Source organism: Paralichthys olivaceus, chromosome 20 (assembly GCF_024713975.1).
Source record: "Paralichthys olivaceus isolate ysfri-2021 chromosome 20, ASM2471397v2, whole genome shotgun sequence".
NCBI lineage: Eukaryota > Metazoa > Chordata > Actinopteri > Pleuronectiformes > Paralichthyidae > Paralichthys > Paralichthys olivaceus.
The window spans coordinates 11,606,851-11,629,330 of record NC_091112.1 but is presented as its reverse complement, the minus strand read 5'-3'; the positions used below and the strand labels follow the sequence as shown (position 1 = coordinate 11,629,330).

The following is a 22,480-nucleotide window of genomic DNA, read 5'->3' as shown; positions in this document are numbered from 1 at the left end:
CTGGTATAATGAAACAAATTCTGCACATCCCAGTTCCCTCAACACACTGTACTCAAACTAATCCTCAGTGCTGGACAAAATGACAAAACAAGTTAATTTCTGCACGAATGCCATGTCCCCATATTGAATCTGTGACTATTATCCGTGTGCATGCATCACTGCAATTCAAGCCTTGATCCAAACCACAGAAATTTATTTGGATGCAAAAGCTGTATTATGCAAGAAAAAAAAGCAACATGGGAGGATGCATATTTACAAGAAACAATGCACGTTAGTAATCACACATTGGCATGGACAGTGTAAACAGAAATTGACTGTACATTAAAATTAAATGTACCGTTGAAGATAAAAATGGGGGAAGGTAAATCAGGATATGGCTGTGCTTCCTCAAAAGGAAGATGTTTAAGTCAATGAAGATCTGTAAGTTATCTGCCAAACTAGAACCAAAATACAGTGACACACATCCATTGGTGTGGTCAAAACATGAAAGCACTTAAGTCACTGAGTAGTGTGTTTTGGAACATTGGACATGCTTTATTTCAGAACTTTTCACAATTTATTTAAACATCTCACATATACAAAATAGGTACAATAGACTTTGTGGTGTCATTTTTGAGAGAGAGGTCGACTAAAAACCTGTTAGAATTGGATGAAATATGTGCTGTCAGTATGAACACTGGGTGTGGGATTTGAAGAGTTAAAAAAGCCTGAACAAAAAAACCAAAACAAAAAAAAAACTTCTTGACAAAACAAAAAAAGAAGAAGAACAAAACTAAATAAAATAAAACAAAAAGAAAAAAAACAGACATTAGTTTTGGGAACATTCCACCTGCTTAAATTGGGGGAGTATCAGGAGATGAATGCAAGACTCCTCAAAGGTCAATACAAAGTAATACAGTAAAGAGTGGTTCGCTCCACAGCTGCATGTTAGCACCATAGATCTCTGCTTCAAGTAACTGAGCACCTTCCGATACGGGACAAAGCTTGAAGCATTAACATCTCGGTTGTGGACCCAAGTTTTGTCAATAGTATTTTCTCTAAGTACAGGCATGAGGTAGTTTAAACCTTTTTTCATGGAAATTGTGGTTTTAAACCTCCTCCTTGGAAGATATACAAAGACCACAAAGTGATGCATACTTTCAGCGTTTTTATTACACTTCTTTTATTTTTTACAAAAGGATGACATGATGTCCCACAACAAGGTGTTTTCCCGCGTCCCTTTGGGGTTGCTGTATTAATTTGCATTGCACAAACGCTCCTTTCAGTCCGTTCAGTCCTCTCCGATAGTTGCCCATCTTAAGCAAGTGGATGTGCAGAGAGAAATCAGCATTCGGTATAAAAAAACAACACAGAAAGAAGGGCAGAGATTTTGTTTTTTCGTTCTTTCTCTCTTTTCGGTGTTAATTTAACATGAGTCTATTTATTTGAAACAGACTGGGCCAATGTCCAAACCAAACTCCTGATCAGCTCCACCAATGTCCAAAGGTGCAATGTCGAGGATGGGCAGGCGAGATGGTTTATTTGTTCTGTACTCAATCACTGTCTTGCTCCACTCACCAGTGTGTGTCTGCAGGGGTAGAGGAAAAAACAGGGAGTTTCAGAATAGTGTAATGTGGCAAAAGCATAGAAATCATCAACAGAATAAATTATCTCTCATGAGGAAGAATGAATCCAAAGCATTGGCACTAAGAAAGAAATGACCAAAGAGGCAAAGAGCTACTCACAGTGCAACCGTCCTCCAGCACGGAGAAGGTGAAGCGGCTGTTGCCCTCGGCCCTCAGCTCCACATCGTTGGAGCCCTGGAGCACCACAGCCTTCTTCATGTTGCCTCTCTCACCATCCATGTAGGCAATGCTGTTCTTGCAGTGGTAGGTGATGTTCTGGCTAGCCTGGTTGGACAGCAGGCGCATGAAGGCCAGCTGGGTGGCCATGCTCTGGGGGCTGAGGGTCTCATCGTTGTAGGCGAACTGCCGGGAGAAAAGACCAAAAGTCAGTATAGTTATATTAAAAATATTCTGTCATTGATTATTTTCTGGTCTTGCGTGTTTGCGTGCTGCGTAAAGCCTAATCTGTAGATACTCACCTCAGTACCACCATTGATGGTCTCTCCAAACCAGACGTGCTTCTTGCTCTCGGTGCTTCTGAACCAGTTCTTGCGGGCGATGCTCTCAGGGTGGGCATAGATGCAGGTCTCGCGGGTGGTGAAGTCACAGAAGACCTTGATGGCGTCGTTGCTGCAGCCCTGGTTGGGGTCAATCCAGTAGAAGCCTGAAGAGTGGTGAGAGAACAGAGTTTAATTCACTGGACAACAGTGACAAGATGAAATATGGGCAACATGGGCTCCCAAAGAAATCTAACCCTTACTAAATATTTAAGTAAATTAACCCCACTGTGAACTTACCACTGCTCCACTCAGGGTGGCTGAGCTTGATGTCACGGCAGGTGCGGGCAGGGTTCTTCCTGGATCCCTCGGGGGAGAGCAGGTTATCGATCTGAGTGTTGAGGGACTTGATGGTGGCATCAACCTCGTAGTCCTTGGCTCTCAGAGCGGGCTGATCAGCTCTGTACTCATCATATCCGGAGACATCATATCCACCACCAGAGGGGCCAGCAGGTCCGGGCAGACCAGGAGGTCCAGGAGGACCCTGAGATAGACAAGAGAGTGAATTTATATGTCGGTTGCATCTTAGATTCAATTGTTTGCAGACCATGCTTTGGTGTATATTGGAGTTAAATAGTCCAGTTTACAAAATAAAATTACACTTTGTAAAATGAAATGTTTCAGTAGATGAAGACATTGTATGCGTGCTTACAGCGGGTCCAACGTATCCAGGGGGTCCACGGGCACCAGGGGAGCCAATAGTTCCATGGCCACCAGCTCTTCCATCCTTACCAGCGGGTCCGTGGGGTCCAGCAGGTCCCTAAAGAGATCAATCAAACATTTGTACTTTTCAGGAAATAATACTTCATGTTCACTATTATTTAGTGCAGTTCCTGTATTTGGTCCTTTTGAATTCATGGGAGAAACAAAATACAACAAAGAAAATGAAGACATTTTACAAATTGTGCCAGGTATATGAGACCTGACTGTGTTTAAGCATATTACAGTGGTTATATAGCTTGTTTAAGAGTTGGATTGGTTCTATGGTAGAACAAGAAATCTGCTGGTGTATTTGTGAGTAATTATGAATCCACTCACTCTGGGTCCAGAAGATCCAGCAGGTCCAGCAGCTCCAGTGTCACCAGAGGGTCCCTGAGGAAAGACGAAGCCCATCATTGAATTGAAAGTGTCATGACAGCACTGATAACATCAGGTGGTTTGACTATTGACGTTGGTGTGCAATCACTCACAGATGGTCCAGGCATTCCCTGGAGACCAGGATGTCCACGAAGTCCCTTCATGCCTCTCTCTCCCTTGTCTCCACCGACTCCCTTCTCTCCACGGGATCCAGCAGGTCCCTATAAGCACACACACATACAAATATACATACACGCAGCAAAAAACATCAGCTCAATTAAAAATGACACAATTCTCATACCCACATGTTAAGTGCTATGGATGTGGATGGACATTGTAACATTGCCGTCATCAATAATATTCTATGTGCTATTATATGTGCTATTCTATGTGCTATTCTACAACTCCTCATTTAAACTGTACTTACAGCAGCACCTCTGGCTCCAGCGGGGCCAACGGATCCAGCGGCACCTCCTGGGCCCTAGAGACAAGACAAGACAAAAATAAAAAGATGAGTGAAGTAAAAAAATGATGAGTAAAAGATGAGTAATGTGTACTCTTAAATTTGTAAAAGGTTACTTAAGTGATGGAAATAATGTGCCTTATAAAATTTTAAACAGGCTACTGTTGTTACTTACAGACTCTCCACGGTTTCCAGGTCTGCCAGCAGCTCCGCTGGGTCCAGCAGGTCCGGGGGCACCAGCAAGTCCCATGGCACCAGCAGGTCCAGGCTCACCACGATCTCCCTAAGCATGGTGGCAAACAACATATGCAAGTCAGACAATGCTATAAGTATGTGTGTATTCTGTATACAAACATGCTTTATGATGTATGCAAAAACATTACCTTGAATCCAGGAGCACCAGGACGGCCAGGAGGTCCATCGTTACCAGGGTTACCCTATGGATGGTAAGGAATATTGTAGTTTACATTATGGTTTCTGTTTAGTCCATGGAGTGGTTTGCAAAAGAGCTAATTTTGCACATTTACAGATCAAGGCCGTGCTCTAAATATATTTAAATATTATTTCGAAACCTGAGGACAGGTCAGTATTATAGGTCCTCACCTCACGTCCAGCCTCTCCCTGAGGTCCGGTCATACCAGGCAGACCAATGTTTCCAGGGGGACCACGGGCTCCAGAGGGACCAGGAGGTCCAACTCTACCAGGCTCTCCCTGTGATAGGATGCAAAGAAGAGGGTCAGAAACAAACAAAGGCTTCATAATGATACAGAATGTATCCCGCATAATTGGCATAATGACATTAATGTGATCTCAGAGTTAGAATTAGAAAGTCCTAATATGCATGCATACAACATATAAAATCCTGCATTTTATAGTTGTGTATTTGTTTGAACTGATGAAGCAACTCCATCCAGTTGAAGATGACATGTTTCAATGAAATAAATAAAATGTAGAACATGACTCTGAGGTTGTCACGTAAATATTTTGGGAGGTACAACAACGTACCAGACCACCAGCACCACCAGGTGAACCACGATCTCCTCTTGCACCAGGCAGACCAACAAATCCTTGAAGACCAAGAGGACCACCAGTTCCAGGGGCACCAGGGGCACCCTAAACACATAGAGGACACATATAAATGCACTGAAGATGGAGATCTATAGGTCTATAGGTATGTAATAAACATACATACAACACACAGGCTCACTTTTATTTTTGTGCTTCATAGTCTCATAATAATAAAAAGGATTGATCAATAACTTACAGGGGGACCTGACTCTCCAGAAGGTCCCTTCTCTCCGACTGGACCAGGTGGGCCAACCATGCCCTGCTCTCCAGAAGGACCACCGGGACCAACATCACCACGGGGACCACGAGGACCATCCTTACCAGCGGCACCAGTAGGGCCAGGAGGTCCAACAATACCCTGAAGAGGAAGAGAGTGGGTTGATGTCAAAGTGTTAAAGTGTGTGTGTGGTGCAGTGCGGTGTGAGAGTATAATGTGTGATGATTAGGGAAACCAAGAATGGCTGTGGCTCTGATTAATTCATTCATTCATGACAAGAAGCCAATGATAATATTTGTGATTGTGTGTGTGTTTATTAATAATAATCATTAATATAAAATCAATACTCACAGCAGGACCAGGAGTACCAACTCTACCAGCAGGACCAGGGAAACCAGTCAGACCCTGACATCAGAAACACACACAAACGAAGGTTACACAACTGTCATCGAGAATGTGTGTTTGTGTGTGTGTTTGTGACACACAGAGATAATGTAAGGGTATGGTGAGGCCATAAAAATGGTAAAGGAATGAATAAAAGAAAACAAATAAGAAAATGTGTCACATTTTACTTGATGTGTGTGTTTATGTTTGCCTCAATGTTTTGTGGATGGAATTATTTGTTTTGCTGTTTTATTGTTCCATACTCACAGAAGGACCATTGTCACCACGAGCACCAGGGGGTCCAGCAGGGCCATTGGGACCCTGGTTTTACAGGAGAAGAAATCAGAAAAGAATAAGAAATCTTATAAACTTGAAAAATCCTGAATATAAAAATACCAATACAAGTCTGGTAAATCAGATCTCAACATCCAGGTGCAAGTATCCTGTATATACTGTATGTCCAGTGTAAATGGTACTAACAGCAGGTCCGGACTGTCCAGCGGGTCCAGATGGGCCAGAGGGGCCAACTTCTCCCTTTATTCCAGCAGGTCCGCGCTCTCCTCTTGCTCCAGGCTGACCATCAGCACCCTGTGGGAAGGGGTAGGCATAGGGCCGTGTCAATATCTCGTCAGTCGTGTGTGTATATGTATATGTGTGTTGACCTCTTGCAGCTCAAACTAGACTTCATTGTATTGTAAGGTGATGGGCTGCAAGCTTACAGGGGGTCCGGCGAATCCGGGAGCTCCAGCAGGTCCAACCTCTCCACGCTCACCCTGTGGAAAACAGGCAGCCGGTCAGAAACACTATACTGTACATTAAAAGTTGTAAATCTCATCTGGCAATTTGGGTAGAATAAAGCACTGTACCTAATATTTGTTATAATCAATGAAGTGCGACTTACAGAGGCTCCACGAGGTCCAGCGGGGCCAGCAGGTCCGAAGGAACCACTCTCACCCTGCAGGAGACAAGTGCCAATGTTTCATTAGGTTAGCATTGTCCAATCAATCCCTCCATTGATGAATCTACTAATATGTCCATACAGATATGTCTAACATCAGAATTGTATTAAATAATAGACATAGAAAATGTAAGGAAAAGTTGTCACTGTGTGATTATTCAAATTAATGTTGGTCAACTTTAAATTTGAAAACCTAATCTGCCAATGTTTATAAAGTTACAAACCTGATTATTATTTCTTATATAAATTCTGATTCAATTGGGATTTATTCATTTTGTCATGTCTGTAAATATATAGCGTGTGTCTGGTGTGTCTATAAATAAAAAAGAATCATTAATGTAAAATCATCATTACAACTAACTGCATAAAATTGCAAAGAAAACATTTAAAATGCATTAAATTGTATTTTGTTTCAAAATTGTTATCTGCACTATAATATAGTTATTACCATTGCCTTGCCAAATTATGCTGTAGGTGAGCTACTGGTGTAATACTATAAAACAACCATTAGGTGGCAGTGTTGAGGTTCTACCCTGCTACATTGGGGGTGACTGTAATTATTACTACAGGGGAGTGGCAGGCCCGAGACTAAGTGTGACTTAGTGAGGGCTTGGTCAACTATAAAATAACAACAGAGATTTGATATCAACAAGTTGTGTTAACGTCTTTCTTTCGTAGGTGACTGGTGCGGGAGTCAGCCATTTTGAACGACGCTGGTAGCAGCCATTTTTAAGACAAAAGCCACATGATACCTGTGTGTATTTTGAGTATCAATCATAATCAGATTCATTTTGGTGTTTTGTGTTGGATGCGTTTTTATGTGGTAAATAATAACCACACATCACCTACTTACCTTGTCACCATTGGCTCCAGTGGGTCCAGGAGGTCCAGCAGGTCCGGGCATTCCCTAGAAGGAGAGGAGAGGGCACTGAGACCAGGGCTCTGATTTCTACTCACAAAACACTGTAATCAATGGCTATACATTTTTATATTATTTGAGTTCAGATTTTTAACTTACACGGGCACCATCTCTGCCAGCATTACCCTCAGGGCCTCTGTGTCCACCCTCTCCCTATATAGGCAGAGGAAGAGTATAGAGCGAAGAATGATGGAGAAATGACATGAAACTCATCAACAAATGACTTCTTTTGAGGGTTAAACTACTTCTTAATTTGGAGGTGGTGCATTTCCGGAACTAACCTTCTCTCCCTTTCCTCCAGGAGCACCAGCAGCTCCACGCTCACCAGGCATGCCACCAGGTCCCTGGTGTCCAGGACCACCAGCAGCTCCAGTGATACCGGGCTCTCCCTGGAAGTAGAAAAGACAAACTATTGTACATTTCTATGTAAAACACTGACACCTCTATGAGCATCAAAGCACCAACATATACGTATCTGATGTCAGTAAACTTTTGTGACCATTTCTGTGCTCAACATTAACAGCTTACAGTGTCCACAGCTGGACCCAGCCATGTCACATAATCTTACCTTGCTACCATCGGGTCCAGGGGCTCCAGCAGGTCCACGGGCTCCAACTGCTCCCTGAACTCCAGAAGCTCCTGCAACACCGTTGATACCACGCTCTCCCTGGAGGAACACACAAATGCAGCCAATATAAAGCCATCAGCTACTTTAAGATGATGTATATTTTATTATCTATATTCACATGCATTATCTTTAAAGGTCTGGACATCTCACTAAAACTGAAAAATCTGTAAGACTATTGGAAAAAATTACATCTTGATTCAGTTGGTGCAAATAGACCCGGTTACTCAGTTTGGAGACAAATGATTGAGTTGAATCTCAGGAAGCATCTGTAAGTGTGTGAGCTTTGAGTAGAAAGACACGATCAGATGAACTCACCTTGGCACCAGCAGGTCCAGCAAGTCCCTGGTCTCCTGGGATACCCTATAGAGACATCATTGGTCGTTTAGAGACGTAGTCATAACTGTGCAGTGTTTGCAGATTTACTCCTCGTCATGGTTGAACTCAATGTGTGTTTATATGTGTTACTTACTCTGTCTCCGGGCTTGCCACCCTCTCCAGCAGCTCCAGCGGGGCCAGGCAGTCCCTGAAAATATCAAGCAACATTAGCACCAAAAGTAAATGAGAAGGAGCACAGATTTTCTTGTAATGATAAAACCTCATCAGAAAATCCGATCGGCTCTAAATTTCTGATTTTGATTGAGACAGATGAGGGATCCAAACCTGGAAGCCAGGAGCTCCAGAAGGTCCCTGCTCTCCCTTCTCACCAGGGCCGCCCTACAGGAAGACAGAGGACAAGTGTTACAAATGACACACTGGTGGTTGTGGCAACAAAGCCACATCATAAATATTAAATGTATTTGTAAAAATATGAAAACTACCATTAGTTGCTGTTTGTGAGGATACTTACAGCAGGTCCCATGGCGCCAGTGGCTCCGTTGTTGCCATCAGGTCCAGGGGTTCCCTAAGAAACAAAGATGGGAACACGGCGGTTATAAGGATGAGTAATATGGACGCAAACATTTTCTATAACATTATTATATGTGTTTTTGTCACTTACCCTCAGTCCAGTGGGGCCAGTGGCTCCTTTCTCACCAGGCTTGCCAGCCTCGCCCTGAGGGGGGTAAAATTCTGGTTAAGCACAAGTTATGATAAACAAAACCAAATAATGAAATTCAAAATGTTGGCTTTTGTTGTTCTTGGCTTTATCTATACATACAGAAGCTCCTTTGGGTCCGGGGAAGCCAATGTTTCCGGGCTGGCCTCTAGGTCCAGTTGGGCCGGGAGGTCCGGTACGGCCATCTTGTCCAGCAGGACCCTGGAGGAGGAAACAGGGGGCGCCACAGGGAGTGATGTTAACTAATTATTTTGCTCATAAACATTACAGGATCAATTGAAATGTGTGTTTTTATGTGAAAAATTCAGGTTTACTTACAGCAGGTCCCTCCTTTCCTGGGGGTCCAGAGCTTCCAGGGCTTCCTGGGAGACCCTGTGGAAGACAAGCATTTATAAATCAGTAAGATGTAGGTGTCAGAGCAAATGCTTTGGGCTGACAACCTTTAAAATCTTGGGTTTAATTGCCCTCACAACTCTGTTATTTGCACTTTATTTATCCTCATATATTCCTACCCTCATTAGGCTCATTTTATCTTGTGACTATCTGGTGTATGTGGAATTTGAAGGCGAATCACATCCAAGTTGTGCTATTTTAGTTGATTCAAATTTTCTACAGGCCTACTCTTCCTCGAAGATGTCTCTGTGATTTCCCAGACTCAAACAGAGATCAGATCCTTGTCCCTGTTCAAAATGAATTAATTTAGCAAAAGACTCACCCTGAGACCAGCTGAGCCAGGCTCACCAGCACGACCAGCATCTCCAGGGGGTCCACGAGGTCCACCGGAACCAGTGGAACCACGGGCACCAGGCATACCCTACGAGAAGGAGACAGAGAGGTGCAAAAGAGTTTCACCACAACTGAATACATTCAATTTTGAGTTATTTAATTTCATGTCGTGGTGAAATTATTTTTTTAACTTACAACGGGGCCAGTTCTTCCCTCAGCACCAGGCATACCACGGCTTCCAGCAGCACCCTATGGGAAACACACAGGCATTAATAGGAGGTCCCATTATGATGGCTCTGGATGTGGATCAGTATGGATACAACACCACCCTTCAGAAAAGGTGGCACTGGTACTCACTCTAGCTCCACGGCTGCCAGCGGGGCCGGTGGCACCAGGCTCACCAGTTGGTCCTCTCTTGCCCTCCTCACCATGAGGTCCGGGGGATCCCTGAGGTCCAGAGTTACCCTGAAGGAGGCAACAGAGAAGATGAAGATATGGTGCACACAGACTTCTTCATATTCAGTTTGGTGAAATTTGAAATTCACAAACACGGAACAAGAAACTTACAGGCTCTCCTTTGGGGCCACCATCTCCCTTCACACCCTGTGCACCAGGATCTCCCTAAAACACATACAAACAGATACCATAAATAAAAAAGAACATTCACCAGTGAACAATGTGGAACAGCATGTGAACATGTGGACTCACAGCCAGGCCTCTAGGTCCAGCAGCACCCTGAGGGCCCTGGGGTCCAGGTCCTCCTCTTGGTCCAGGGAAGCCAGGAGCTCCAGCAACACCAGGGGTGCCCTAAACGACAGCCACAGAGACAGAGAGGTGAGCATCACATTGCAGCTTAATTTAAACATCACATTTATTTGATCTGAAGTATATATCACCTACATTATCACATACTTTTAATAACAGAGATTATATATAATGAATTAATTGAAAAGTATAGAACTGTCCTATAGCTTTAAGTGATATTACTTTATTATTTAATGACCTTATGACCTATGCACTTCAATTAAAACTTGAATACTTACAGCAGCTCCCTTGGCTCCATTCAGGCCATTAGCACCGGGGTTACCCTGAGGTGAGAGAATTTAAAGTCGGGGAATCTTATTTCATCAAAACAAAATGCAGAAAAAGACTGAAATACGCACTGCAACAAGAATTGTTTAATTTGACTTTTTTAAGAAGAGACAACAAGTGCAAAATAGAGAAAGATAAATATGAAAGAGTTCGAAATTGTAATGACATCTTTTTTATTACAATACATTATTATATGCAGAATATGTTGGATTTTCAACTTTGGACAAGGTTGCTTATAGATTTCAATGGTAATGGTACGTTCAAGGATAATTAAACCATGTTGTGCCATAGTAATAATAATAGTGATGCACAAAAGGACACCGACACTTGATCTTGGTTAGAGCAACACAACCATCTTCCGAAAAAATCGAACAATTTCGACAAATAACATGTAATTGTTTATAACTGCTCCACACCAGCTTAGCAGTGACGGTGAAGTGCCTGTGAAGTAACAATCTTTTGATTACTTACAGCGGGACCAACGGGGCCAACAGCACCATTGGCACCGGGCTCTCCTCTAGATCCCTGAGCTCCAGATGGGCCAGTAGCTCCAGCAGGTCCAATCTCTCCCTGTCAAAATTGAGACACATTCATAGTCACACACTGCGTCATTAATACATGATGGATAATGATAACTGTGTTGTAAAAGCAACAGTTGTGTGTGTATGTTGTTGTGTAGGTCTTATTTCTTAAGAGTGTTTACAATATATGGGCTCTGTTTGCTGTTTTATATGTGATTGATTCCCCTGGGGATACTATGTTAGAAGATGTGATAGTGACAGAGCATCAAACATATTAACAGGAACAGACAATGTGTGTCTGGAACATGGTTCTACTCCATGTTGATAAGATTAGTCTCTTTTTGTGACCCTAAACATGTGTTGGGATGTCAGTGTTGTGAAACGACAGGAAGTGACACCAACCTTGGGGCCGGGGCCGCCGGGGAAACCTGGGGGACCAGCAGCACCGAGGGGACCCTGAGTAGAGCAGAAATGTAAATGTTATCGAGGTATCATACAGGTTAAAGTTCACATTAAGGTTAAAGAATAAATGGCGTTTGCCTCACGTGGCTGCAATTATCAAGATTAAGAGTCATGACTGGCCCCTTGGCAACAAGGATTTATTTTACCATCAAAGAGGCAAATAATGTGGCAGTACTCACAGAAGGTCCAGCAGGTCCAACATTGCCATCAGCACCACGAGCACCAGCAGCACCAGCAGGGCCAGCACGACCTCTCTCACCAGCCATACCACGAGATCCCTGTAGGGAGGATACACCAAAACACATGAGTGATGAGAAAAATGTCTTTACCACAGTAATATTGTATAAAAATATACATTTGTGCAGGCTAATACACTAAATTTCAACTAAATATCTAACTAGGATGGTCAGATTTTATCAAGGTTTTGCTCATAAATGGTGAATCATGAATCAAAACTTACAGCCAGTCCAGGGCTTCCAGCAGCTCCGTGGGCACCAGACTCACCCTGTGGGAGAAACAGGAGAAGGTGAGTTAAGGTCTCTGGTGAGGTCTCTGGAAGTGTCTCAGTGTTATGGATAAACAGTTTGAATAGAGAAGGTAATTATTAACACTGAAATATGGCTGGAGTGTTTTATTATTCCAGTTGGTTTTTGTAATACTTCTAAATGCATGTATTTCTGTAGAAACTACAGCATATTACTCTCTTATCAGTAGTCTGACATCAACATTACTACAGGACTAAGAAAACTGAGGTTTTTCATGAAGCACAGATCTCAGCAGGTAAATGAAGGAGGTGGCCTTCTCACCTTGGCACCAGCGGAACCAGGCTCTCCCTTGCGTCCATCCAGACCAGTGTAACCCTGAAATGCAGAAAGACAGAGATGTTCGAAGATGCTTACAGAGGTTAGGTCTAGCAGCTATCACATAAAGGACAGCAGAATAAAAATCGTAGTGTATTACTCTAAGAGATGAAGAGAGACGATTGTATCAGGGACAAACTGAGGAGACAGGATCCATTTTAGACAAGAAGGGAATTGGCTTGTGGGGAAAAAATTACTGTTGATTTCTTGAATAAATATATGAGAGAGGAGATATCCGAAGCCAATAATGAGAAGTCACCAAAGATGATCAATCCTCAATTATTTTAAAGGCGGATCACATCTGGAAGACAACAGAAAATGATTCCTCAGATGCCAGCTCAATCCAGAGTCGTTCTAATTTTTATCAGGAGTTCTCGTGCAAAAATCTGCACAGGCGGCCATAATCGCTCCCAGTGAGGCTGCAAAACAATTCAGTCCAATTTTGATGCAGCATCAGTGCAAAATGTCTGCTCTTTAGTGGATTTCTATGAGCCAATGGGTGAGCAGGAGCCAGCAGGTAAAGTTCAGGTCGAGGGCAGGAGAAGAGCAACACTCACTCTGTGTCCCTTCATTCCTGGAAGTCCAGGGGTTCCGGGGAATCCACGAGCACCCTGCAATTCAAAACAAAGAGAATATCACTGAGACATATTCCACAATTACACTGCTGATGTCTGTTTGTGTCAGTTTGTGTCTGAGTCCATATTTTGGAGAGGGTCTCTCACCTGAACTCCGGGGGCACCTCTGTCTCCGGGCTTGCCAGGTCTGCCATTGTTACCCTGTCAGTCAAAAAACAAAATTAGGCCCTTTCAGCAACAAGAAGATAAAACAAGAGCTCAAAATAATCCAACAAAACTTAAACCTTACATATTGACAAAAGTAGCCCTTGTAAAGTGGTTATAGACAATCAAATGTGTACGTACGTCCTCTCCAGCTTTGCCAGGAGGTCCAGGGGGGCCACGAGGACCAAGAGCGCCCTGGAAAAGAAAAAACAAAGAGATTAAGATCTCAACTGATGGAATCGACTGAGTGAGTCTGACAAGGAAAGTGACATCAAATCTTTCCACTCTTATTTATAATCAAGAAATGTGAGAATTTTGGAGGATGATCTTACAGTCTGACCGGGCTCTCCGGGCTCACCAGCATGTCCTGTGTGTCCCTGAGGTCCCTGTTGAATGAGAGGAGGTGCAGCCATTAGTAAACAGCAAAAAACATTTCTTTTGAGGTTATAGGTATGAGAGTAATCAATCGTGTGTGATCAGTTTGTCATAAAGGGTAAATTTGTACTTACAGGGGGTCCAGGAGGTCCGGGGGGACCTCTAGCACCCATCATTCCCTGAAAAGGAGAAATAAGTTAATGATCAGTTAAGCATTGATGAGGCATTGATGAGGACTGGAGTAAATATTCAAAATCGCTGCATTCATAGATGTAACAATATGGCCAACTTGAAATATGTGATATGGTTTTGTCTGAGTGTGCGAGAAAGACCCTCACCATGGGTCCAGGGCCAGCATCGGGACCTTTTGAACCATCATACTGAGCAGCAAAGTTCTGATGAAAAACAAAAATAACAACACAGATTATTACATGGACTAAAATATATGTACAATAACATTAGCCCCTATTAATATAAAATATCATGACTATTAGACAAGCGGCAAACAATTCAAATAAATCCTGATATGGTCATTCTAGTTTCAGTTGTCCAAACTTAATAATAATAACCTTTTAAAGTACATTTCTACTTGTTTTCAACTAAAAGGGATTTACAATAAACTACAATAATTTTTTTTAGATGTTGCCAGTAACACAAGTAACCTTTTTATGTATAATGTGTGTATGTGTTATTAGCTCGTATGGGTTAAGGACTCAAGGTCAAAGGTCATGGGGTTAGACCATGAGGCAGTGAAGTCAGCAGAGGTCAATAAAATAACCTGTCATGTATTTCACAGGAAATATGAACATATAACCAGCCGAGTGCTGTGTCGACCTGCAGTCCTCACTTTAACTTATGTGGATCAGATTCAAACATCACACAGATACATGCTCCCTATTCTGCACAGTCTGTATCATAACTAAATACCTGATGTCACATTACATTATGTGCTTCGTTATCAAAGTTTTTGGACCAGAATCCAGGCTGTTGTTTTTTTTTACAAATTTAAACAGTGGACTTACTCCTCCGAGTCCAGGGGGACCAGGGGGACCAGGGGGGCCGGGGAGTCCAGGTTTGCCATCATTGCCATCTGGGCCCTTAGGACCCTGCAAAACACAGATGATACCGTGAGTAAACAGTGTTACGGAATGAACAGCTCCTGATGGCTGACAACGCTGAGGCATTAGGAATTCTGCTGAAACATATTTAATAAATAAACATATCATCAAAATATAAATTATAGGCACTAAATAGATAAAGTGGACAAATTACTGTAAGAAATTGTGTCAATATAAATAATGATCAACATAAACTTAATTTTAGAAACAATGTAGAAATGTTCTGCTGTTGATATAAAATAAATCTGATGAGCACAATCTATCTTATTGTGTATAATATAACTATGATCATCAATAGCATTAATGCTATGGGTTATGTAAACAAAGGGGTGTGGCCTACGGGAGTTAAAGGGTCAAATGACGTCAACAAACAAATGCCTCAAAAATATTCTGAATAAAATAATTCAATGACGTATTTAGAATTGATTGTCTGAAGAAAAAGCTTCAGAGTTTGGGAGTTGTTGAGTTGAGCTTACCCTGTCACCTCGAGGCCCTTTGTCTCCTCTGGGACCCTGCAGCAGAGAAAAGACTCCGTCAGACCAAAACACAGAGCAGATGGCTCAGCTTATTGCTTTAACACCACGTCAACTCCAAACTATTCCTCAAAGCAAAGCAAAGCAGGCCAGTGTCTAATAAAGTAAATATCATTAGAAGCACATCAGAAACTACAACTTGCATCCAAATCATCTGGTTTATCATCAAAATGTGTCTGTAAACAAACACGACCTCAGAGAGAGAGGACAAGCAAGTTAAAACACATTTCAGTGATTAGATGTTGTAAAGATGAGGTCTGATTTTTTTCCACTCTGAACTATTTGTATGTGTCTGATGACTCGAGATGCTAAATGCCATGAGACCAACATGATGTGATCACCCTGACTCTTCTGTAAACCGAATAAAAGATAAATACATGTCAAATGTATTTATCTTTTATCTTTTCAGGGTTTCTCTGGTCATTTAACATGTTTAACATTAGCTTATCTTTTGCATAAGCATGATTGAGTGGCAATGGTGACATAATTGCTACGCAATATGATATAACAATATATAAACAGGCTCTTGCTAATACAGGAAATTAAAAAAAGTACATCAGAGCAATGTGCATGTGATGTCAATCATCAACATGTGCACAGAGATGCTTTAATGTCCCAAAACAGACTCAACAGCAGTAAGAGCATGTTAGTCTATGGAACAATTAAAGTTCTGATATGATACCAGAGCCACACAGTGCGTACTGCACCTTTAAATTATTTTAAAGTTTCTTGAGCTGCAAATATGAAGCTGGGAGCTGTTTCATTTCAGGCAATCTCAATTATGAGCAGAGGCATTTCACAAACTATCACCAGGCCTCAGTCCTACACTCACTAATCATCCAATCATTATAAACCTTTTGTAACTTATTTGAGATCAGTTTTCTCTCTCTAAGTCAAATCCAAATCCAGAAGCAGAGGAAAACTCTAAACTGACCCAAAGTCAGTTGTTAGGAGCCAACCTCCCCTTGCCCCCTCTCTGCTGTCCTCAGAATGGATCCTTTGTGCCAGGCCCCATGGGTGCCTCAGCACGGCGGTTTTAGCTTTCACTGACAAACTTTAGCCAATTGGACCCTCACCTATTCATGGACAGGAAGGGGGGAAACTGCAAGAAATACTTTTGGTTCAGTGACAGGACTGAAATGCTCTGCCGTCGTTGAGATTGCCCCAAATGGTCGAGAAGTCTCTCTTTTCATGGCACATTTTCACTGCGTTCGGAAGGCAGAAGGCAAAGCGACAAGGTAAAGCTGTCTTTGAGATGTGTTGCATGCGTTTGTACTAACCATCGCTGTGGCGTTGGGGAGATGAGGAGGAGGAAGGACAGGATGAAGACGAGGGTTAGGGAGAGAAGAGGGAATAATCCGTTAGAACACGACAAGCATTTTTTGAGCAAAACAGTCACCTGAAAAAGAAGCAATGTCATTTCTAACCATCTGTACACTTGTGTCAACATCTCTTCGGTGCACAAAAATCCAGTGTACAACGAAAACTGCTATTTAGAGAAAATGCATTGTGAGATACAAAGCTGGGTTTTGTGTGTGTTTGTTGGTTTTCAGGGCCTCAACCATCATCTGTGGCACAGAAACTCTGTAAAGATTATCAGAACCACATCTACACTCATCACTGGTATCTTGAAATGCTAAACATATCTTCAACAATCATCCTACCCACACTGTTCATTCGTCAGCAGCCTGTCTGCTGTGTAATGCGTTTGAGCCCATGTGGAAATGTGTACCTGAGGGCCATCTCTGCACAGTGTGTGTGAATCACATTAAACTGTCTAACTCTGCAAAAGTGAAGCTCAGCGTACAAAAGCATTCCAAATATTAAGGCTCCAGCTGTCAACAAGCCTGAACAGGTAGTGAATACCCTTGGGACAGGAATAGTTGGAGAACGTCTGCAAACAAGATAAGGGTGACTGCATTTGTGATGGAGGCTGTTCAACATCTGCTACTGATGCTGTGTCACCTCTGGTATAATAAAATGAAAGGCGCAGAGAAAGGTGAAAGGGTTTTGATCAGAAGGAGTTGTTGTTCTTCAGACTTCATACATTTTTTAAATTTCGATCATCTGATGGCTAAAGGTTAATTCGTTGCTCATAGTTGTATCTCACGTCTCCACTTTGTTGCAGGTGGAGATCTCTGCTCCCTGACTCTGGATCAGCTGCTCATGGCTCAGTTTGGCACAGCTGGGACCTCCCTATGACCTCTAACTTGCCATGTCCCATCGGGACCACAACGGGGCGCAGTAAGACATTCAAATTGATATGAAGTTATTTATTTCCCCTTTATATGAGAAAAGCTTTGACTTCAATGCACAAACTTACAAGCTTATCTTTAAATGTTTCTGTGATTTAGATTAAGTTCAAAATCATTACCTGTAAAAAAAAGTTAAGACACCACTATTTAATTTAGAATATTTAAACAATATATATTTTGAAATATGTTTTTATCTATAGTCTTTTCTATTTAAACTTTGATAAAACAGATTTGTATTTTCAAGGAGTGAAAAAAAATTATAGATGCCAAGCAGATGTTTGCACCCATGGCCACAAGGGGGAGACATTGCAGTTTCCTATAATACAGCTTCATTCCCTGGACGTCTGGATGGAACAATGTGTACAACGCCCCACAAAGTTTTTCATCCTGTGTCTAAAAGAAAATCCACATTTAGCCTATTTTCAAGACTCCACATGCACTAACAGCTTTGAAAAGACTTTAGGTCGACTACTCTCTCAAAGCAGCGCAACTTCTCCTTCTCGGAAAACTAATCAAATGACAATATTGTATCCTTGGAAAAGAAAAAGAAAAGAAAAGTGAGGGATCCTTCTGCATGAGCTCAATCCGTAGAGTTTAATGCAGCAGTGCTCTGAGCTGTTCTTCACGTTGACCTTGATGTAAGTCCCAAAACAAAAGCCAAGCGCAAGATCCTCAAGCAGTGGGGACCCGAAGAAAAATTATCCATCACAGAAAAAAAGAGCAGATATTCAAACTTACATTGACATGATGCTAGGTATGAAGTTACTGCAAGCAGCAACAGAATCCGGGTATCCACAAAGCTGAGCATGTCTAAGCGGACATGCAGACTCCTTGTGCTGCTGAGCCCTGTTTTTAAACCACCTTCAAGCAGGCATACAATTGTGATGACACGAGTAACTCCAAACTTAGCAGAAACCTGCTGCCGTGATGCTAGAATAATAAAGTTCTATCAGGCCTATTTATACGGCAGGAGGGTCCCTGGTCTGCGTGTCAAAAGTCAGCCCACTGGCCAATGAGAGAGGAGAAACCCAATCTAACTCCCATCCCTCCGCAGCGCGCAGTCAGTCATGTGGTCCCGCATCTCCCAGCCTCCTCTCCACCAGAAAGCGTTTGGCAAAGCCTTGGCGATGATGACGAGTGCAACGTTTTAATTAGATCCATTCTTTTTGAGGACGTGGACAGCGTCGAGGTTTAAAAGAGAAGAAGGCCTACGTTTTCCCCTTTTTTTACGGGCTGCAGCGAGTCCGGAGCGTCAGTGCTGAGCTCCAGGCGCCCGGTGCGCAGTTTGGGTTCGTGCGTAAAAATGTGCCCGTTTCGGTGTGCCTCGACGGGCATCGGTTGGCACCAGGAGGGACAGGGTCGTTAATTCTGCGTTGGTTTTGTAGGATTGATGATGATTTTTAGAGACAGTTTAGGATTATCTAGTAAATCTGTGTTGCTCTATTGGAGTTTTATTGGAATGGACCTAAAGTGGGTCGTTTTACGCACGGATTTATTCGAAAAAATATGATACTTCAACCTTATTTCGTGGCATTTTAGTCACAAATTTTCTGTTTCGTGTAGTATTTGGTGACACTGTCACTCTTAATGCCAAGAAGATTTAGAGTCATATTTCATTTTTAACCATTCAAGCATTTCCTAAACAATTTCCAACCATTTCACACATATGTCAAAATAAAAGCATGTCTCTGGCCCTACAATTGATCTTTCTGTAACAGTTCGAAGCATTTTTTTTATCCATATAGAGTTTGTGGATATGGATTGATACTGAGCAAACCAAAAAGCACTGGTGTCTTTGCTCTTCATAAGTCTGTCAGTGGAATGCAGTGGTTCACATTCAACACACGCACACACACCCTGCTGGAGACTCAGACTGACAAAAGACAGGTGTGAAGGAGGGTTCTAGTCTCAACCGCTCTCCCTCTCTCCTTCTCTGAGCAGCCCTTACCTGCCCACATGACCAGACATGTCATCTCCTCCATACTATCACTCCAACAACACACAGCGTGGCCCTCATTCTACCTCCTGCTGCACACCCAGAGCCCATTCCAGAGAGTAAAGTACACAGCATAAACATAATCCTTTAAGTATATTCATTTTGCAGGATGCAGTCCGTGTTTAAACACTCGGATGTTGAATTAACTGAGACCGTCCATCGATAAAAGAATAAGAGAAGGCATTTGAGTCCTTTATGAAGTTTATGTCGTTGTGGCACAGGAGGGGAGGCCTTGTGTTTATATGAGAGCAACACTGGTTATGTATAGGATTGCCTTTGACAAGCAAAATGGTAAAATGTTAGAAAAGAATCGTTTACTCAATAGTGAGCTTAATGGACTATTTTTAAGGCTTTTATAAAGTAATTACTTCATATGCTGCAGATTGTGATGACTAATTAACCACCTTTTTGTTATGAAGCTGTTTTTGCAGCACGCTGTCATAAAAGAGTGTTTATTAGCTCTAATTAAACCTCTCAGGAGGAGACATTATAGGAGGCTACTGCTACTCTCTTACAGTTTACTGGTCATATCTTTAATAACTGCTCAGCTACTTTTCTCTTACATACAGGCCTGTTCTGTAGCACCCCCCCATGCCACAGAAGTCATTGCTGGACAATCCCGGCAGCTTCACCTCATCTCTTCCCTGAGTCAAACTAAGGAGATAGAAAGGGGAAAAAAAGAAAAGAGGAGGAGGAGGGGCGCGTGAGTTGAAATGTGTTTTAAAGATGGCAGGGCTCCCACTCACTGCAGAGTTACATTCTCATGTTTGCTGAGGAGCCGCAGCTCTTGAAGTAGCTGCAGAGACCAGACAGGCGGCGTAGGAAATCAAAGATGGCTGCAAAGCTCCACATCATCAGACTTTTTTCTCTTTCGACTCAACCACGTTTCACATGAAACAGTCAGTTAGGTGATATCCCAGGGAAGAGTTGCACTTTATACAAATTCAGAAACATAATTATTGTTGTTTTCTTTTATATCAACTGTTGATAGAACTCAACTTTTATTTAACCATAAAAGTAAAGGTTCATGAACAGGAGCAGCAGCAGAACTTGTTTAAAATGCTCTGAAGCACCCACACGGTTATTGATAAAATAAAAAACACTTTCCATGCAAATAAATGCAACTGTGGCCTTTTCAGTTGACACCAGACCTCCTCTCCTCAAGGATGTGAGGGTGTCCTGTGGGTTAACACGTTTAACACGGAGCAGACGCAGATCTGCTTCTCGATGGAAGGTCAGCAGGGGTTATTGCCGCTGCTGCTCCAGATTCGTGCTGCTGCATTCAAGTACTAACTCTGCACCATCCAGACATGTTGCAATGAACTCTTTTTGCAAAATTGATGAGGCAGAAGTAGAGTTAATGGACTCACAGTTACTGTTTGGCTTTAAAGTTATTTGCTCTCTAAATGCAAGAAATAGCTTTAGTTTTAAGAGGAATCTGCAAATCAAACAACAATAAAGTGAAACATAATCAGATTAGATTTCTATGAATTCCTTGACCTTTTTTAAAAAACCATCAGCCATTTTGAATCTAACATCTTTCTCCTCTGCTGTCTCCCACAGAGTTGCCAGCTGGGCCTGGAGACAGATTCCTCCAGATGTACTGCGCTCTGATTGGTCACTGGCCTCAGTCACCCAGTCTCATATTTCAATTCTGATGCAGAGGAATAGCGCTGAGGATTATGGGTGGAGTGGATCCTCTCATGTCAGAGGTGGCCATCCACCCGTCGACCAGCTGGTAAGAAAACAGCACGCAACTAAAGAGAAGAGGAGTTAAACAGCAGAACCGCTGTGTGTGCAGATGGAAACTTAAAATATAGTCTAGATATGAAAATACCAGTGTATATCTGATGTTATCAAGACATATTAAGGCCATAAATCATAAAGAAGATGAGATGGTAACACTCTTTGTTTGTAGGGCACACTAATATGTCACAGCAAGAAGATTGCTGGTTTGCATCCCAGCCTAGCTGGAGTCTTTCTGTGTGGAGTTTTCATGTTCTCCCTGTGTCTGTGAGGGTTTTCTCCAGATACTCCAGTTTCCTCTCATAGTCCAAAGACATGGAGATTTGGGTTAAGTTAATTGGCGACACTAAATTGTCTCTTGCCCCATGCTAGCTGGGATCTAGCTCCCCCTGTGACCCTGAAGAGATATGCAGTATTGATCATGGATCTATGTATGGGGGGCTTTGGCTGAGGGTTAGAGCGGTTGTAGAAGGTTGGTAGATTGAATCTCAGCCCATGCCGAAGTGTCCTTGGGTAATGTTAGGATTCCACGACAATGACATTTCAAGCAGCTGAGACAGACTCAAGATTGTTCAAATGCGTATATCAATAGGTTGCTGCTACTGAGGCTCCATCCCCTCGTCACTGAACTCTGAATCCAAAAGTGCAAGATGGTTATGTTTGAATCTGGCATATTTTAGCCTAATTTCTTGACAGTGGTTCATTATTTTACTTTACTTACAGGCATGTCCTTCATCTTATCACCTGTATGTATTGAGCATTTTACTACTGTGTGTGTTACATGTATGTTATTAAACATTGCTCAGGCAGAGCCCATACATTTGACTCAGAGAGAACGAACTCTGAAATTACAGTAATGTTCTTTAAATCTTTGGTTTTAAAGTATTTTTGGGGGGGGCCTGATTCTGGTCAATGACATATCTTCTGGATACACACATATCAGTCAACAGTAAAATAAAGTATCTATAATTTATATATATGTGCATATATACAGTATATGAGGAGTTTAGTGAAGGAGAAAGAGAAAGGAAGAGTTAATGATTAAAGAGGAGGAGCACACACAAACACCAATAACCCTTTCAATGGCT

General features: G+C 42.3%; 1 protein-coding gene and 1 long non-coding RNA gene across 2 annotated transcripts; one reads left to right on the top strand and one right to left on the bottom strand.

Annotated features, from left to right (window-relative positions):
- Positions 1 to 1,132: 1,132 nt before the first annotated feature.
- Positions 1,133 to 18,591, bottom strand: col1a2 (collagen, type I, alpha 2). Its single transcript, XM_069516013.1, has 50 exons — positions 18,389 to 18,591; positions 18,095 to 18,096; positions 15,339 to 15,374; positions 14,767 to 14,850; positions 14,083 to 14,139; positions 13,879 to 13,923; positions 13,702 to 13,755; positions 13,511 to 13,564; positions 13,313 to 13,366; positions 13,148 to 13,201; positions 12,537 to 12,590; positions 12,191 to 12,235; positions 11,910 to 12,008; positions 11,671 to 11,724; positions 11,219 to 11,317; positions 10,699 to 10,743; positions 10,364 to 10,462; positions 10,223 to 10,276; positions 10,013 to 10,120; positions 9,851 to 9,904; positions 9,645 to 9,743; positions 9,248 to 9,301; positions 9,032 to 9,130; positions 8,873 to 8,926; positions 8,723 to 8,776; positions 8,536 to 8,589; positions 8,345 to 8,398; positions 8,191 to 8,235; positions 7,816 to 7,914; positions 7,529 to 7,636; positions 7,347 to 7,400; positions 7,182 to 7,235; positions 6,272 to 6,325; positions 6,090 to 6,143; positions 5,851 to 5,958; positions 5,638 to 5,691; positions 5,338 to 5,391; positions 4,966 to 5,127; positions 4,707 to 4,814; positions 4,305 to 4,412; positions 4,085 to 4,138; positions 3,877 to 3,984; positions 3,666 to 3,719; positions 3,352 to 3,459; positions 3,200 to 3,253; positions 2,814 to 2,921; positions 2,402 to 2,645; positions 2,084 to 2,268; positions 1,725 to 1,967; positions 1,133 to 1,567 (listed from the first exon to the last, which is right to left on the bottom strand). Exons 1-50 carry the CDS (start codon positions 18,456 to 18,458, stop codon positions 1,421 to 1,423), a joined length of 4,056 nt encoding a protein of 1,351 aa, XP_069372114.1. The 5' UTR covers positions 18,459 to 18,591; the 3' UTR covers positions 1,133 to 1,420.
- LOC109631737 (uncharacterized) lies at positions 16,497 to 21,351 on the top strand. Its single transcript, XR_002202868.2, has 3 exons — positions 16,497 to 16,633; positions 17,524 to 17,639; positions 21,210 to 21,351. It is a non-coding gene; the product is annotated as an uncharacterized lncRNA (long non-coding RNA).
- The last annotated feature ends 1,129 nt before the right edge of the window (positions 21,352 to 22,480 follow it).